Genomic DNA, 19,228 nt, shown 5'->3' on the forward strand with positions numbered 1-19,228 from the left:
AAGGGGGAAGCTCCCTACTGCAATCCCAGGGCTCAGTCTGGGTAGAACTCATGTTTTAATGCTTTTGATAGTGAGAAAAAGAAATCTGATAAATCTTTAACACGCCACTGAAAGTGGAAACTGTGAAATTGCAGCAGTAATGTATTTAATACTGATTTCTCTGAGATTCTCCTGGAAAAATGAGTCACAAAAAGTAAAAAAAATGGTTGCAGGCATGAACTGCTGTGTGGAAGGGTGTTCAGAAGCTGTAAAGACAAGGAAGTGGCATTAAGCTGTTCTGTGAACTGAACTGTTCATGCATTGCAGATAGCAGGGCCTGGCATTCTGGGACTAAGTCAACAAACTTGCAAAATAACTTTATGGGGAAATCCTGTGGGTCTTGGCATCCTGCTGCAAGCCTGGAACACTGTGGGTGGGATGCCCTGGAGGGGAGGAGATGGGGAAAGGGGAGGCAGGAGCTGAAGTCCAGAAAAGTACATTTGAATCACAGTGAAAAGGACATTTCACTTGTAAGAAAAGATGATTTCTTCCCATTTCATGAGCAAAGTGACACAGCAGTGGGACTGTGGGGCAGCTCTGAGCAGTGCCAGGCATCAGTGCCACTGAGCTGCCCCTGGCTGGGGGGCAGGAGCTGCCAGGGCTCAAGGCTGCCAGGAACCAGGTTCTGTCACCTGCTGCCTCCTCCTCTCTTACACACCTGGTTTTTTGCAGAAGCAAAAGGTCCCCTTGGCCAAGGTGGAGCTTCCTGAGGCTGCCTCTGAGCTGCTTTTCCTTTGATTTATCACCCAGCATCTGAATTCCTGTTATTCTGAGATCCTGTGTTGAAGGCAGCCCTTTAGTGACCGTGCTTACTCTTGCCTTGCTTTGCTCACTCTCCTGACAGTAACATCCATTCACATATTTTATACTTCACCTGGGTTTTGGTTTGTGCTTTGTCATCCAAACGGGGCCAGAATTGGCAGACGAGCAAGATTTGTGTGTTTGAGGGTGTTTTGCTCTGACCATTGATGTCAGTTTGTCCTGAGATGGGAAGACAGAGCTGATGTTAAAAGGCTTCTTGAAGAGAAAAGCAGCTCTGCCTCCAAAGCTGATTAATGTGTTTCTGTAATTACCACCCATCTCTGGGTGACCTATTTAGAAACACCTTGTCTTTGTGTTCTGTGGGGAGTGGTGAGTCCCTGGCGGTGGGAGACAGGGAGGAGCCTCCTGCACATCCCCTGGCAGCATCCTTGGTGCTCTTTATCTGTAAATGCCACCCTGGCCAAGGGATTTGGTGCTTGCAGACTTGGACATGCAAAGGTTGCTGTATTACACAGCTGGAGCTTCTTTCTGACAGACACCAGTTTTGTGCAAAACTCAGAGCATTAACAGAGAAAACTATTGACATTTTTATTTGTATTCCTGCTCATCTCTAAGGCAGAATGAGAAAACTGTGAAATGCTTTGGGTTTAACCCCTTTCCTGTAGAGCTTAACAAAGCATAAACCTCAGAACAATTGGTTTTCCTTCTGCTGACTCATTAAGTTGTTTTTAATCAGAATATTGCTTTATTAAACAATTACTTTGCAATCAGAGGAAAACTTGAAATTACTGAATAATTATTTAGTGTTGAGAAGATGAACTTCTTACCCTGCATGAGTCCAACCTTGCAGCTGCTTCCTGCGAGCAGGATGCACTTGGGCCAGAATATAAACAGCCAGTTTGAGGATGCACCAGTTTGTGGTCCCGCAACCTAAACTGGGGTCCCAGTAGCTTTTAAGTTTGTATTTTAGAAACAAGATGTGGAGCCTAAAACTGTAGAGGTCTTAAAACTGAGGTTCTAGAGAAGGAATGGGACTAAAATGACACTGATACTCGGGAGTTAGGTTGTTTGACTAAGCAGGTTTTAAGGATGTGTCCCGGGGTGTACTTGAAATCCTGTTAGGGCATTTTGTGATGTGATCCATGGAGCTGTCTGCGATGAGAAGCAGACTTGAGTTCTTTTACAATTCCCTTTGTTTAAAAATGAACTGTTATTTACACAGCCCTCTCAGAATGTTTATTTGAGCAGAGAGGGAGGGATTTGTACCAAGCAGGTCGGGCTGGTGGGCGGAATTTCTGTAAATCTTGGCACAGAGCTGCAGTGTGAAGCAGCTTGTAACTGCTGAGACACACACCTGTCTCCTGGATGTGTTATAGCAGACACTCAAGGTTAGTAGTCCTGACTTTTGTCTTCCCTGTCAACATCAGTTCTCATGAACAAACTGCTCCAAGGTGTTTTTTTTGGAAGTATTACTGAATCCCGAGTCTGTACAATGAGGATTAGGTACTTCAGAATTCATTTCACATTGGACTTAAAAGCAAGGTCAGAGACTCTGCAGAGGGAAGGTAAAGTCACCACAGTGCTGACTCCAGGCAGGAGAGGAAATGTGGCACACTCAGAGCTCAGCTCCAGCAGTGCATCCCATCCTGGGCATCAGCACATTCCCCCGGGGGAGCCTCGGGCTGCTCCTCAGGGAATCAGTACGGAGAGACGGGGATGGGTTTGAAATGCAGCCAAAGACCTCAGAGGACTGGCCTGAGACTGGCCAGAGTCTTCCTTTGGCTTGGTTCGGCATTTAAACTTCAGCAACTCTAAGTTATGGTGTGTCTTCACTGTAATTAGTACTTTTCAAGTCAGCAGTGACTAATAATTTTATCAGCAATGTTTTCTCATGTCCCGTGTTAACCAGGTTAAGCTGCAGCTCCTAACGTCAATTTGGGATTTCCAGCACACTCCCTTGTACTTAAATATGCAGTTTTTATTATCTTGGACTAATCCTCATGAATTTACATCAGGGTAATTTCATGTGCCCACAACCAAAATTAAAACACCTGAAAGGTGGGTTTTTTTTTTTAAAAAAAAAAATTAAAAAGCCTGGAGTCTACGGCTGTGGTCCAGAATAATTTGCATTTGCATGATGTGTCTAACCCAAGAGTTATTGTGGCCATATCACCTTGGGCTTAAAGCAATTGGGTTTATGATTGATGGAAAGTAGGGATAAATTGCAGTCACTTCTTACAGTGCTGAGTTATCTGAAGTTACCACACAACAGGCTCCTGCTGCTGTTTGTGTCTCTGGGATACAGTTAGGGGTTATTTTAAACCAAGGCTTGTACTGGGGTAGAGCATAACATGTTCCTACATGAATTCCAAAGACTGAGTGTGTTTTTGACTGGTTTCCTGAGGAAGCCAGGCTGTTAAACCATGTGCTGTGGGACTGCATCGTGCACCCCCAGCTCATCCCAGCAACCTGGGACGGGCCATTTGTAAAAGGGTTGAGAATTCTTTAAATTCATCCTAAATATTCAGTGAAAACAGCCAAACCTTCAGGAGGAGGCTGCAAGGTGATAGAAAACCCCAAAATGAGCAGAAAATTTGGCTTGATTCTACTGCTCCTGAAAGAGTTCTTGTCTGTGATTGTTCGTTTATTGTGCAGTTGTGCAAAGATAAGTGTTCGTGTACAGCTCTGAATTCATCTGTTCTTTGATGTGTCTCCAAAGCCAGTGCAAATGCAGGATCCTAAATCTTCCTTTGATGCAAGAAAAAAGCTGTGGTTTAGTCAGTATTAAAATTAAATCACAGTGAATTGCAGGCCTGAGATATTAATCACCGTTCTGAATGAACCAAAGAACAAAGTATTTTTGTTTATGAGTGAAGTTTGTAGTTTTTCACTAGAAGAGCTTCCCCCTCAGAAGGCCTGGCAGCAGGCCTGGCAGCAGGCCAGCCTGGCATCGTGCAGGGAGACAGAGCACCGGGAGGAGTCCGTGGTGATGGAGTCAGTGGAAAAGGAATTCGTGAGTATAAAACAATGTAGTGAAAATCCTCTTCCAAACCACTGCTGGGCCTGTCCCCGTGGCAGGGTCTGCCTGCAGGGGTCTGGGACCACCCTCTGCCACCACCAGGCAGTCATATTCCTGCTGCCCCTTCCCATAGTGTTTAGTAGTGTTGGATGAGTCAGGCTACAAAACTGATCCTCTTGGAACTTCCCAGAGACTTCTCTCTGTGGACAAAATTAAGGATTCTCCCCCCACCTGCCTGTTTCATAAGCAAGTCTTTATATGTGGACTTTTCCTCCCAATCTTGTGTTGAGATCTTACTAAATATCCTCTGGGAATCCAAATGGGTTTATATAAAAGATACTTCCTCTCATCTCCAGACTCTTTGATTTCTTAAAAAAACTCTACAAGATAAGAGTTTGATTTAAAAAGTCTGATTCCTCATTAAAGTTGCTGAATGGGCTCTTCCCTGAGGTGTTTGTTCATTGTTCTGTTTGTTTATTGTTATTCTGACCAAGTGCCCAGCACAGAGCTCAGCCTGCTCTGGATTTCCTCTGGATTCCTTTAAAGACTGAAGTCCTGCTTCCTGCTTTCCCTTTTCCTGCTACCCAGACAGTTTCAAATGCCGTTACCTTCTCCAGGTGATGCTCAGTAATTCAATACTTGAGTTAATTTAGTTTATACTTCTTGTTCTGTGGCTCCTGGAGATGTGATGGGAATGTGGGAACTGGGGGGTCTTGTTGCGTGTGGCTGATGGTGGCTGGTGATGTCCAGGCCAGCTCTGTGGCTTCTCAGCTTACTGAAATTCATCCTGGTGTTGGTTTTCCTGCACGTCATTACAAGGTGATTTCATGCTTGAAAAATAACTAATTGTGTGAGAGTGTGTCTGTAGGCAATGGGCTTTGGGGCAGAGCCACCTCACTTCAGATTTAAGCATTAAATATGGCCAGTGTTAATGCCCACAGCAAAAGCACAGAGCCAGTCATTTGGTGTGATTCCCCACACTGTTTTCTTTTCCTGGCTTGGTTGCCACTTCAATAGAAGTGCTTTCTATTGAAACTCCTCCTATTTCCTGCAAATTTGTCAATACAGTGTTTTATCAATCCAGAAGTTTCAACACCGGAAGTTGAAATGTCTTAAAAAATTTTTTAACATCGTAATGTAAAAACTTCACAGGGAAAAGGCTGGATAAACCAAAGAGTGTTTTGTTAAAGTGTGGCAATAAACAAGCAAAACTTTTAATTTTGCCTGTGTGAGCAGAATAATGAGGATCATCTGGATCAGGCCGGCACAACGTTATTGTCTTTGACAGGAGCTCTTCATGAGACACTGAGGTGACCAGGAAATCACATTCCCAGCTGCCATCACCATCAGCACTTTCCTGCTTGTCCGTCAGGGTGCTCTGGCCGTGGCTCTGCCAGCTCTGCCCAGCTCTGCCAGCTCTGCCAGCTCTGCCAGCTCTGCCCGGCTGCTCCATGGCTGGGAGAGCAGACACAGCCGGGCAGCAGCTGCAGGAGGCGAGGGCTGCAGCCTCTGGGCTGCTGATTGCATCAGGAAGCACAGACTCCTTGCCAAACTCCTGGAAATATCTGTCATCAGCACGTGATGGAGGGCAGGGAGGGTGTTCAGGTGCAGCAGCAGCCAGGAACTGGTCAACAGCTCATAAAAACAGAGGGAAACAGCACCCAAGGCCTGGCTGTGTGTCTGGGATTTCAACAGAAGTGGCTGAGATTAAGCCCCACAGACCTTTTGGGGTTTTGGTTGGGCTCTCTGTTGCCTTTTGCACTAAGTACTGCTGGGAAGCCCCTGCTGGGAAGTGGAGGGGAAGGAATGCAGCACCTTGCCAGGGAAGGTAAGGGAATAACGAAGGAAGGAAAGAGAGGAAGGTGACAAAAGCAAAGGGTTCATGTACAGGGTAGCGATGCTGAAATGCAAAATGTTTGCACGAGAACTAAAACTGAGTTTAAAAATGATTCTTCGTGCTGGGAAAGGAAAGAGAAATTGTGGAATGGGTGAATTCTCCTACACCACAGGTGAGCTGGTGTCACATGTGAAACTCAAGTGCCTGGTTCTTGTCATATGTGTGTGAAAGATGTGTCAAAAGCTCACACCTGAGAGTCCTGAGCTGATGGTGGCACTAAGACTGCGCTGTTTTCAGGCTCCCTCCTCTCCTTTCCATTCTTCTCATCCTCATGTTTCTCTGGCCCCAGATGATCTGTTTGCAGTTTGGATATTTAGATCTACAGACTTCAGTTTCAGAGTATGAATGCCCCTCCATTAATTGTGAGCTGTGTTTAATATTGGTGCGCGAGGGACACGAGGAGGGCTCGAATGAGTGGGTTCTCCTGTGGAAAAAAAGCTGAAAAATCCCCCAGCACTCTGGTTCTGATGGCTGGTAAAGCTGCCAACAGGCAGGCTAGGATTTAAGGGGCACATTTTTGCAAATCAGCGTCTTCATCACAACACTGAGTGGAGAGAGGAGGAGGTGGAGGATCTGTGGGAAGATTAATGTGGCCTCTTCGCTCTCCTGAGTGCCAAGGTTCCTGAGAAGGATGAGGGTGTCACATCACTGCTTCTTGCTTTATATTTTTCCTCCTTTTGCTTGCTTTTCTCCATTGTTGCAATCATTAAGTGCTGCCATTCCTTGTGTCCCTCTTCCCTGTTGGCTGGGGATGCTCACTGTTAATTGAGCAGCACCGTTATCTGCTTTTCAAGCTTCATAGATAAACCATTTCTACATTAAAGCGCTTGATCCTCTTTTACCTTGATATTTTAAGACTTTCTTATTTTTCCCTTCATAGAGGAAAACCTAAAAAGCCCAAACTTCTGAGGCCTTAGTTTGGTTTATAAACAGGCTCCTAATGGCAGGGTTTGTACAGGACTCAGGTCCTGTCACTGGTTGCCAGTCATCATGAGGGGTTAGTTTTGAGTCTGGCCAGTGTTGCAACAGATTTCTCCTTCCCAAGGCTTTTTGAATATTAATAATTCCTGAGTGAAACGGATCAGAGTTGGGAGCTGTGATAACTCCCTCGAACCCGTGTTGTTGGTGTGCGTGTGTGCACAGGCCCACACACCATCGCAGACGTACTTTGTTTATTCAGCTCTACTGTAAATGTTTTCTTCTCCCAGAGTAAACAGTTTCTGTGCACATTCCTATGGCCCCCAGTATGTGAAGTGGTTGTTTCCCACAGCTGAGGGGTTCTCTGTTCTGTGCCCCAGGCCAGGTACAAGCAGAGCCTGGACCCGACGGTGGACGAGGTGAAGAAGCTGTGCACGTCCCTGCGGCGCAACGCCAAGGAGGAGCGGGTGCTGTTCCACTACAACGGGCACGGCGTGCCCCGGCCCACCGTCAACGGAGAGATCTGGGTCTTCAACAAGGTGGGGCCCAGCTGCTGCCTCTGCCTCCTGCTCCGAGTTCCTGAGGGGTTCTCTTGAGAGCAGCTGCATTCTGGGCTCACCGGCCAGCTGGTGGTGAAATCTGTTCCCAGCCCGTTCCCAGTTGGGATGTTTGTTGTGTCGTTCCCGTGAAGAGGCACAGAGGAATGGTGGGAGCAGTGGGAGCAGAGCAGGAACTTTTCCCTACAAACCAAAGTCAGTTTGTAGGGTCTTCCTACAAACCAAACCATCCGGCCGAGTTCTGCCCAGCCCAGCATCTGCCCAGGCAGCATCAAAGCATCACCCCGAACAACCACGCTGCAAAACTCTTAGTTAACACTCCTTTTTTCTTCAAATTAGCTCATTTACATATCATTAGCAAATGTTGATGTTTTATGTGACCCCCACGGTAGAGGTGGAATATAAAATTCTCCTGGTTGGAAATACCACAATATTAATCAGAGCTATAATCCAGTCTTGGCTAGAGCCAGATGCATTAGAAATATGAGTTTAAAACAATTCATGCCCATAAAATGTCGTTGATTGGATGTGTCAGAGCAGGTATTTTATGTGTAACTTCCTATGATTGGAATGTGCTTCACGGGAGGAATGACCTTAAGAAAGGTCTGTGCTGTAGAGGAGCTGTTCATGCATCATTTCCATCCTGCAGTGATCTGCAGAGCTCCCAACTCCCAAAAACTGTGGCTTTTATAAACAATTTCTCCTGTTAATTTTAATAAAACAACCAAAACTGTTATATATGGGCAAAACTGGGTTTGGAAATGCCTTACCCTTCCCCACCTTACGTAACATATGGTTTATGATCCCTTTTGTCTTTATCGACACTGATACGTGTCCTTGAAAATTTGATTTTTGTAAAAGTTTACTGGTTTTATTACAGCTATTTTAAGTCTTTTGAATTTAAATGGGAGTTATGATCCCATCCATCATTCTGCTGATGTTAATAGGAACACCACAGCTTTTCCTGAGGGCTTTGGGCCAAGCTCAGGGCTGTAGGAACGCCAGGTTGTCCTGTCCCTGCAGCTGGGAAGGATCTTGCTGGCAGCCACTGGGTGTCTGGTGGTGACTCTTTGCAGGCAGAAATCCGCTCTGGTTTATATTTTCAGCTCAATTAGTTCAGGGTTGGCCCTTCACAGCTGGTTTTAAATGTCTGATTTTTATGCTCTTGCCCCCAGTTATTTGGGGGCGTTAAAATGGGAGACACAGAACAAAATCGTTCCTATTTACAGAAAGGGGACTGTGGGTACTTTGCTCTGTCGAAGGCAGCTTTGTTGGTTTTAATTTTATTGGATAATTCAGAAAGTTGCACAGAAGTTAAAGCTGTAATAAAATTATGAAGCATCTCGTTAAGCTCAGGCAGGGTAGGGCTGATGGGCTGCAGGGGCTTAATTATCCTTCTTGATTTATTGATGGGCTTTTCAGTTTAGGATGTTTGATGTTAAATTAAAGACAGCTGGTTTGCATCCTTTATCAGTGTTGCAGAAATTTGGGATAAAATTGGACTATTAAATGCTGTTTGGAGTTGTTAGCACAAATCAGAGCTCTAAATACCTAATACTGAAAATGCCTGGTGGAGTTTTGGGCTTTTAGTTTGGAGTTGAATGGTTCAAACAATGCCACAATAAAATCTGCTCGTTGTTAGTGTTGACTTGGGTTCCCAGTCCTACTTTTTGGTAGCTGTTGCCTGATACTTGAATTGATTAATATGGTCAACGTAGGTTTTATTTGGGGATTTCAGAATTGGAATTTTGTGGGTGTGTTTTGTTATCTCACCAGTTCAAGTTCTGTTGTTTCTCTGCCTCATGGTGACTGGAGTGGGTGTTTTTCTCCTACAGAACTACACTCAGTACATCCCACTCTCCATATACGACCTGCAGACCTGGATGGGGAGTCCTTCCATCTTCGTCTACGACTGCTCCAACGCCGGCCTTATTGTCAAGTCCTTCAAGCAATTTGCACTACAGAGGGAGCAGGAGCTGGAGGTGAGAGCACAGGCTGCAGAGCTTTGGTGGTGTTCAGTGAACACAAATGAACTTCAAGCTTGCTTTGCTGTATACACTGAAAAATGTGTTTAAAACCATGTTGGAAGGCAAATTAATTTGCAAATAGCTTTGCCACTCCAATCTTTCTGGTTCAGTTTGCTATCCCATTAAACTTGGAATGGTTTTTAATACAAGCACTAATTAAATGTTAACGTTAATAGAATCAATTTGGACCGTAATGGTCTTTTGTGCTGCAATGAATGCTGAGGTGAACGAGACATTTATTTTGGTTACAAAAGCCTGGTTTCTGGGGCTGTATTTGGGTGCAGTTATGGTTTTGTGCTGTTAAAGTGAATGAGGAAATGTGAAACAACAAAAACCTCATCCGGAGGGATTGTCCTGTGGTGGTTCCAGTTCCACAGAGTGCTGAAGCTGAACGTGTTCCCACTGAAAAGCTGTCTTTGGTTACAAATGGAATTAGTAATAAATTCATTGAAGTAAATCTGAAATGCAAAGTGGAAGGGAAGAAGTTGAATTTTTTGTGCAGACTCCCACCTGCCAGACCCCCCTGCTGCCTTCAGCTTCCTGGGAGAGGACATTTGTAAAGGGTCACTTCTTAAACTCTCACAGCTCTGAGGTACTATATGAAAAAAACCCCAAAACTTCAAGGAAGGAATGTTAATTAATCAAGCAGCTGACTGTCACAAATACAGCCTCCAAGCAGATGGTAACAGTATCCCTGGCTATAACTCCTTTCCTTCCAAATTCCAATTTTTGGAGGGGCTTTTGTGGTGACTGTTCTGGGCACTTCAGTATTTCTGCTCTTGCAGCACAGGTTAAAACTACCAATTAATATGATTATGAAAATACTTTCAGGCTTGTGTGGCAGCTTTTCGTTCTGTCTTTAGATTTCATTAACTGTGATGACTGACTGAGGTTCCTGCTCGTGATTAATAGAAAGCAGAGACGTGGCACCAGAGAGAGCAGAGAGCTCAGGGCGTCCTGCAGAGCGTGGATGGGAATTCGTTTGGAAAATTATAAATTATCAAATTGTTCAAATTCATGAAAAGTGAAGTGAAGCTGGAACTGGTGCTCCAGAGGGGCTGCCAGAGTGATCAGGATAATTGTTCCTCATCTTCCTGCAAGGAGATCAAAGCAGTTTGCTCTTCTCTTAATCTGCCAGAGGGATTCTGATCTTTTGATTCCTTATCTTGCCCTAATAAAAAGTTGTGTTTATGAGAGAGCCAAGCAGTGTAGAAAGTCTGAGGCCAGTGGATGCTCTAAGGGTGCAAAAATAACTGTTCATCGTGGGCTTTACTCAACCCTCTTTTTTTCCTCTCCTTTTTTTTGACCTGTACAGGAAAGCTGTGTCCCATCACTGTCCTGAGCAGCCTGACAAGTCTGTAGTTGCTGGCTGCTCCCATTGTTCATTTATGGTTGTTGATAGGTTGTTAATTAATCTCCAAATATCTCCAGCGTGTGGGTCCAGTTTCTGTGGTTTGTCATACTGGGGAGAAGCTGGAGTTGAGCAGGTCCTGGAGCCTGAGCTGCTCCCCTTCAGACCTGAGGGGCACCACCAGACTGTGACAAACACCCTGAGTGTTTCAGAGTGCTCAGAGAGCTGAAAATCCCTCCAAATGTGCTTCCCCCTAAGAGCCCTTCCTAGGGATGCCCCAAGGGCAGGGCTTTCTTCAGGGAGTGAACAGCCACAGCTAAGCAGTTTGACTGCTTTGTTTTTATACATCTGTGAAGAGCTAATGCTTTCCCACGCTGTCTCTCAAACCTTTCTCTTCAAATGAAAGAGCTTTGCAGGATTTTAATTACCTTTTATTTAGTTGTTGGCATACAGGGGGTTGGGACAAAACGATCTGTAAGGTCCTCACCAACCCAAACCATTCCATGATTCCATGATAGAGTTTCAGTTTTATTGAGTGATGGCTTGAGGGTGCCTTCATTCCCCCAGGTACGTGTACTCTGCTGGAAGCAGCTCAGCTCAGCTGGGAGCAGAGACAGGTCCCAGCTAATTTAGACAACTGGAAAAAGCCAAAGTGTGTCAGTGCTGCCCCTGGGATTAGAATGGAAAAAATTATGTTTAAAGAATCAAAAAACTTGAAAGGGTGCAGAAACTTCTCCCTGGCTTGTCAGGTTGCTTTGCCAGGTGGGAGGTGTGTGGCTGTGCCAGGCCCTGGGACTGTCACACAATGTTCTGTTCCCTTTTGACCCTCTGAGGCACCAAATGGATTCCCTCCTCACACAGACAGAGTGTTTCATGTGTAAGGATGGTAAAGAGTGAGTTTATCAGTCGACTGTATCCCCATCCTGAGCTGGCTGGAGGGTTGGTCTTTGGAAAAATGTGCTTCTGTCAGCTTTGGTAACACAGCTCATGGGTCACTGTGGTGGTGCTTTGCTTTCTGACTCCTACAGCAATGGGCAGTGAGGTGTTACACTGCATCCCCTCTTCCTTTAGGAACTTCTGAGTGCCAGAGAGCAAAATTTTGGGTGGTTGAAGTGTTTACTTTGTTTACCTGGTTCAGAAAGGCACCAGAGATTATTTATGTTTTCATTCTGTGAATTATTAGCCTCAAAAATCATATTCTTAGCCAAAATTTTAAATAGGAGCATCACTGTGGTTTTGGAAAATGGCAGTATTGGTATATAGAGTATTTCTTCTTTATAGACTGATGTTTGGACAGATAAAATACTTAACATTGAATTTTGTTAATTATATGAGTGAAAGCTGTGGCTGGTGCTACGTTATTCCGTAACTTCTCTGAACCCAGAGCTCCATGGGGCACTGGCAGCTCCTCCCAGGTTCTGGTGCTGTAGAAATGACCTTCCCTGCCTCCCCTGGGGGGTTTCCTTGCTCCCTGCAGGTGGCTGCCATCAACCCCAACCACCCCCTGGCGCAGATGCCGCTGCCCCCCTCCATGAAGAACTGCATCCAGCTGGCAGCCTGCGAGGCCAACGAGCTGCTGCCCATGATCCCCGACCTGCCAGCCGACCTGTTCACCTCCTGCCTCACCACCCCCATCAAGATCGCCCTGCGCTGGTGAGTGAGGGCTCTGCAGGGGCTCTGCAGGGGTGTGGGGCTCACGGCAGGAAGGGGGGATTTGTGAATCCGAACACTTCATCTGACCTGAGCTTTCCCTGCAGGGCTGAGTTGCGGGGTTTGAGCTGTGCATTTGGGACAGCAGCTTATTAATCACGACTGGAAAGGTGAAAATATTGTTGTCTGCTACTTACTGCATTTTAGTTTTCAACTCAATATCTGGGTTTGCTCAGATTAAGGGATTTACTGTTCTGGGAATTAAATATCTGCTTCTTCAGAGAGCAGGAATAGTACATAGTGCAGTACAACTTGTTGTAAACTGTCCTTTGCACAAATCATCTTCCACATATTGCAGTTGCTGTAAATAATGCAGCAGCATTAAATAGTGCTGGAGTGGAAGGAGGGGAACGATAAACCCAGGAAAGACGTTCTGGAATGACAAACCAAGTTAATTAGGCAGAAAGTTAGAAAAGGCTGCTACAGGGAGCAGGAGCTTTCCAAGAGCAGTATTTTACCCAGCAACAGGGGCCACAAGGGCCTGTGGTGCCAGGGGGGCAGTCCAGTGCCCCCAGGCTGTGCAGAGCTCTGGTGGTCTCTTCCCTTGGGCACATCTCACCTGATCCTCAAGGCTGTGTCAGGTCCAGAATGGAAAAGCTTCAGGGCATTTGCTGGACGGGGTTAGAACAGGCAGAAGCCTTTGGACACTGCACATGCTGGTGAGGAATTGGCACCACAGCTCCAAGAGTTATTTGCTGCCTTTTGGAGATGTTTGTAATAAATTACTAGTCTTTGTACTCTTTCTGTTTCATATTAGCAGCAAACTGAATGAGTTCATTTGGCCAGGTTCTGGTTTGGGTACGTGGTGCCTTTGGCTCTCTTTGCTCCTGTGAGGAGCAGCACAAAACCTGTTGAGTTTTTTTGTCCTGTTTTTGATGTCATGAGCTCCCAAGGTGTTTTCTCATGGAAGCTTTTAAACTCTGACAAAATTCCCTAGGGGAACTTTGAGAAATACTGTTTTGTAAACACGAAAATATGGCTTCAGGGAACTACTTTTATTCATTAAATTTTGTGAGGATCCCTCACATGGGCTTTGGTGCCTGTTGGAGATGAACTAGTTCATGGCAAATTGGAGCTTCACAAGTGAAGTGGAAGGGATTGGTTTCAGGGTTCTCCTTCCCTCCAGTTACCAGACTTGACAGTTTCTGCCAGATTTAAAGTGAAAATGCTGGGGCTCTGTAAGACAGGTTTTTTCGGTGGGTTTTGTTTGTTAGATGTACTAAGAAAGGGTTTTTTTTCAGATATTATGATCTGTTCAGGAATTTTCTGTTCCTTCATCTCCATGGGAACGTGCTGAGGGGGTGAGCAGGGCAGGTTGTCAGCACAGCTACACCTGGTGTGGGCACGACAGATTCTCTGGGCTGCGTCTGGTTGGTGTTTGACAGGGAACACGTTTGGAGAACTGTGGCTCGGGGGAAGGACTTAAAACCATCACCCTCAGCTGGTCAGGGGCTGATGCTGGAAGGTGCCATGTTAACTCCTGGATGGGGAAGCATTTCCTGCCACCTAATCCAGTGACTGTATCACTCACTGCATGCACAGAAATCCCTCCTCTGTTCTCCAGTGAAGATTGTGCTCCCAGTTGATTGTCATTATTGCAGGTGTGGGTTTATCCTGTAAATAATAAGTACTGCTTGTGGAACGTTGTTTTTCACCAGTGTTAAACACAATGTATGCAAAGCCAGATCCTCTGCTGCATTCCAAGAGTTTGATCCAAACTGTATGTTGATACCCTAAAGCAGTTAACCAAAAATAAACACAAAAATCTTTGCCCTTAGAACTTCCCTTTTCCTTCAGTCCGGCCCTTTTCCTGAAAGGAATTGCTTTTGAAATACAACTTTTTTGCAATTCTGGACTGATACTCTAATGATGCTTCATATATGGAATTTATGAGCAAGTGAAAGTTTGGTGAATAAATGTTTATCCATCCCATTTTTGCTCTGTGGTAACTGATGAACAAGATCCCTCATCAGCCAGAGTTGCAGCTGCAGCCACTTCAGTCTCATTTCAGGGGAAGAAAAATTGATGCTGGGGAGAGAAACCCAGGTCAGCTGTGCCCTTCTGGGTGTGGTGTGTGAAACTCCTGATGCCAGTCTGCAATTCCAGGCACCTGGAGTGTGGATCTTGGCTACCTGGCTGCTGATTGTCCTGGTGTGTAGTGACTGCTGTGAGCTGACATATTCCAAATATATCTTGTGACTATATAAAGCTCTGTGTGAGGCGAGCCTGGAGCTAAGCTGCATGGATTGTTAATCCTGACGGATGGCACTGTCGGGAAGCAAACGCGGATATTGAGGAAACGGGCAGGAATCAGAGTGTTTGGTGCCCTGTTTTACGCAGATCTGAGTGTTTCACGTTGTCTAAAGCAAAAGCAGCTCCACTGGAAGTCGTGCTCAGTGATGAGTCATGTGCTTGTGTTTCCATCAGTCCTGGAAGGTGTTAATAAGCTGCAGTTATAGATCCGGAATTCCACGTGTTGGAGCGAAGGCTGCGCTGGCCTGGGTTGGCTTCAGGGCCTTGTGGCTTTGAAATGTGAAATCCTGCTCATAAACAGTGAGAGGGCTCCTGAAAAGTGCTGGAAACACCCCAAACAACAAGAAACCAAACTTTTGGGAGCTGCTCAGCCTGGGGAATTTGAGATGTGCAGTTTGTACTCCAGAACACCCATAACAGAAGGGCAGGGGAGAGGACGGGAGCTGTGGCAGCTGATGTTTAATTGAGTCAGTTCAAAGAGAAGTTTAAAGTGTTTTGGTTGTTTTTTCTAACATACTTATTTTGCATTTTGGCTTGAGATTTTGGGGGTAGACTCGACCAATCCTCTGTCCCACATCGATTTAGACAGGCTACCCTGAGTTTCAAAGTCACAGGAGAACCAACTGCACCCTCGTTTCTGGGTTTCCTCCAGTGCTGCTGTTCCCTGGCCTGTTTCCGTGCAGCCCCAGTGTGTTACCTGCTGTCTGTGACAGTGACACAGCCCCCAGGCGAGACACCACGTGTGCAGCCTCGCAGCCATGAAGGGGGTGCAGACACAGCCGGAGGAACATTTTGTTTACGAGTACATTTTCTTGGCAGTCAGTGCTTGCTGGAGAGGCGGCGCAGAGGCTGCTCCTGCTTCAGTGGGAGTTTCACGGACTGCTCTGTTTCCAAATATCCAGGGCAGTGGGGAGAGCTTTGGCTGCAACAGAGACATGGAATCGTGGGATGGTTTGGGTTGGAAAGGGCCTTAAAGCCCATCTCATTCCAGCTCCCTACCACGGACGGGAACACCTTCCACTAGACCAGGTTGGTCCCAGCCCTGTCCAGCCTGTCCCTGGACACTTCCAGGGACACACTTCTTTAGAGACAGCCAGTGTGTGACAGGGCAGAGCTGTGCTGCTCTCACAGTCCTTCCAGACACGTCATGATGTGGAGGCACCGAGAGGAGTTAAAGTCTTCCAGCACCCCCCGTGTGCAGGGAGGCTCCAGGCTGATCCCAGTGACCCAGTTCTGCCTGTGGCTGTGTTTAGGAGGGAATTTCCCCGCCTGGTTCTGTAATGCACTGTCGTAAGAATTTTATATTTCAGCAGATTGCAGAGGGATCCCACTGCAGGTTCACGGGTTCTTTATGGCTCCTTTCTGTGCTGGATGACGCAGACATCAGGAAAGCAGCCTGGGGACCACTGAGCTTTCCAGAGCCTATCCCCGTCCTTGCCTTGGCAGCAAGGGATGCCCTGCTGGCAGGGAATGCCACAGAAAAACCGGAGGGGCCTCAAGGTTTCGGAAATGGGCTCTGCACATCTTGTCCTTAATAAGTAATTGTTCTCTCCTTTACCTGAGGAAGAGCCTTTTGGATGTGGGTGATGTGGCTCTGGTGAGGTGAGGCTCCTGCTGCAGCAGCTGGATGCAGGAGGTGGGATTGCTGGGCAGGAGAGCCCTCCTGGTCCGGGACTGCCCATGGAGCCCTCCTGGTCCCACAGAGCCTCCTGGTCCTTCACAGAACTGTGTGACGAGTGCAGTGCTGGGGTAAATGTCAGCTGGGATTACACTGCGGGGAAGATTCTTCCTTGAACAACAGAGAGTGGATTTCTGAAAGACTGGGCTGATGGGCTGGGAATGTGGTGCTGTCACTGAGGAAGTCATTTCTCGAGTTGAAGTTGCTGGATTTCCATCCCAGAGCTGTTGTTCCCACTCTGCCCTCTGCACCCCCAGGGAGGTCTGCAGGAGGGGAGGGGTGCTGGGAATCTGGGCCAACAGCCATCTCTCCTTCCCACACACACTTGGGTTCGGCAGCTTTTGGGATTTTCCAGGCACAGTGAGTGGTACTGACAGGACTCAGCGTTTCCTGGGCCGGTGTTCCTGGAGCGGTGGGATTTGTAAAGCTGAGGAAATGGAGTCAGCAGTTTTTTTTAATTAAATAACGGAGGTGTCTGAACCTGACACATCCCTCCCGTTCCCTCCCTTTCTCCCTTCCCTGCCTGCAGTGCCACATCTCTTCAGGGAAACCCAGCCAACGCTGATCATTATTCCAGCAGCATAATCCTCCCCAGCTCTCGTGTCGTTGTGCTGCTCCCGGGAGACCGTGCTGGATGCCTGGGAGCCCTTTTCCCCCGCTCTGTGTTGGAAAACTTGTCACTGTGACAGTTACAATACCCCAGTTTTGACACCTGACGATGGAAATCGCCGCATAATCACGAGTGTGACAAATACTGAGGGCCTTGTTTGGGTCTCATTATGCCGTGCCAAAGTTCCCTACCCAAACACCATTTTAAAAGCAGAAACAGTGCAATAAAGAAACCTCCTTCCACATTCTCTCCACAGAACCTTGTCATTAAACAGTCAATTAGTGTGTTTTATTTTACTCTCTCCCCAGGTTCTGCATGCAGAAGAGTGTCAGGCTGGTGCCAGGAGTCACACTGGATTTAATAGAGAAGTAAGCCAAATTTTGTACATATTTTCTTTTTTCCCTGTTGCTCCTTATTTCCTCATTATTTCTTGCATTTCTCTTGTTTGTCTGTGAGGAAATTTCTTTGGGAAGCTGTTCAGAGTCTGCACCTGCAGTAATTGTGGTGCTGAAACAAGCAGTGGCCATGGAAATAGGGAGCTGCTGGGGGGAGATCCGGCTGTTCCGGGCTCAGCTCGGCACATTCCATGCTCTGGAACGTGCTGCCAGCCTGGACCAGGCAGGAAATGGCCACTGCAGGCACAGGTTGGGATTGTTCCTGGAGAGCCCAGTGTGTGGCTGGTGTAGGGGAGGGTTTGCCCATGGGAGGGTGAAGCTCTGCAGCCACGTCCCCAAACCCAACTGAGGGACAGCAAAACAACCAGAAATCATTTGTCACTTGTCACTGTGCTGTCCCCCTGTTCTCTGTCTGACAGGGATGGTGGATCTCAGATTTAGCACCACTGAAACACGTTATAATCCTTTTTTCCAAGCGATATTGGAGCATAATTCCTGGTTGTCAGGCAGCTGAGGCAAAATGATTATCCAGGACAACTGTTCTTCAAACTCTGCTTCAGTTTATGCAAGCAAGGGAGATTTTGAGATATTAATAATAATTGTTCTCTGTAGTCTTTGCTGGTTTAGAAGACTTTTTGGTTTGTTTTTAAAGACAGGGCAGCAGGGGTGTGCAGCCACTGGATGCAGGAGCCCTGTGCTCCCTGAGGATTGTTTTGAATGCCCTGTTCTTGGAGCATTGACACATACACAGACTGGGAGTGATTAATTAAAGATAATTATTCAATTCGGAGAAATCCTGACTGTAGAAACACTGTTGTTGGGGTTAATTAGAACTCTTGTGACACAGGGATGTCCAGGGTGCAGTTCTGTGTTTGGCTGAGATCGAACTGCAGCACTAAAGGGTGTCCTGACAGGGGTTGGGAGAACAGGAATCTATCTGGGTGACAAGTGCCTGTCAGTGCTGCCAGCCCTTCCACACAGCTGAGTTGGACCAGCCAGGCTCATCAGAACAGTCCAGGTGTTTAGTCACACTAATTTTATATGGGAAAATTGGATTTTCTCCTGTCAGCTGGGGAGGATGAGGGATGATTTACGTAAAGCTGTATTTCAGAGACCCTCATCAGACCAAAATATCAAAAATTTCAGTTTACAGCTAAAAGAGCAGAGGCAGACCCTGTCTCTCAGAGGGAGTGTCAGAGTGGTTTTCAGAGGCACACCAGTTGAGGAGAAGATCCACCCCTGGGTATCATTTCCTTTGAAAGCTGTGGTGAAAATGTGCTGGGGTTTGGGTCTCTGTAGGTTGTAAGGAGATGGGAAGCAGGGAGGGAATCTTCCTGGGGTTAACCCTGCTGTGCCTGTGTGCCAGAGGTGTGCTGACAGGAGGGCTCAGCACCAGCCTGGACTGAGGTCAGCTTCAGCCACTGCATAAATGTGGTCAGAACAAGGACTCTGCTATGTTAATTGCAATTAGCATATTGCTACAAGAGTGTCTCTCATCAGAGGACATATGGTGAGGTCAATGAAGGTCTGAGCCAGGCGGCTCAGAATCACCCTCACAGAGCACTCAGATGTGCTGCTCAGGGTTAAATAATCTTTAAGTAAAGGTTTACTGGCACAAATAGACTTCAATATTCTTGGTCTGTGTTGGTTGGTGCCACAGCACACGTGTGTGTGTTCCAGGCTGTCTTCAGGGAAAACAAGCTGGGAGTAGGTTCCCGTGGATATCAAATATTTAAACCTCATCATCTTAATCTTCTCCATATATCAATTATAGAAAACACAGATTTTTATTGCATCTCGAGATAGCCCTGGAATAATTCCTGGATTGCCTGTGTGTATATTGTAATTTATAATTTAGTTGTCTTTAGAACTGGGGAAAGAGTTTATATTGCAATTAAGCTGCAGACTTTGAGGCTAAATTGAGCTGCACCTTCTCTGAAGGGCTCCAATTTCTAATTATCCAGGCTCAGCCCACGTCCTGATGAAGGAACGTGTGGTGGATCCTGATGTGC

The 19,228-nt window shown here is 46.5% G+C and overlaps 1 protein-coding gene across 2 annotated transcripts in view; it reads left to right on the forward strand.

Annotated features, from left to right (window-relative positions):
* Positions 1–19,228, forward strand: part of RPTOR (regulatory associated protein of MTOR complex 1) — a 105,312-nt gene that overhangs the window by 19,927 nt on the left and 66,157 nt on the right. For both annotated transcript variants that reach the window (XM_017811954.1, XM_017811955.1), the window contains exons 4-7: positions 7,016–7,174; positions 9,028–9,174; positions 12,048–12,223; positions 17,130–17,189. In XM_017811954.1, coding sequence (XP_017667443.1) covers positions 7,016–7,174; positions 9,028–9,174; positions 12,048–12,223; positions 17,130–17,189 — 542 coding nt within the window. The remainder of the gene's footprint in view (positions 1–7,015; positions 7,175–9,027; positions 9,175–12,047; positions 12,224–17,129; positions 17,190–19,228) is intronic.

The sequence above is a fragment of the Lepidothrix coronata genome, unplaced genomic scaffold (genome assembly GCF_001604755.1).
Source record: "Lepidothrix coronata isolate B3197 unplaced genomic scaffold, Lepidothrix_coronata-1.0 Scaffold34, whole genome shotgun sequence".
In the NCBI taxonomy this organism is placed as follows: Eukaryota; Metazoa; Chordata; class Aves; order Passeriformes; family Pipridae; genus Lepidothrix; species Lepidothrix coronata.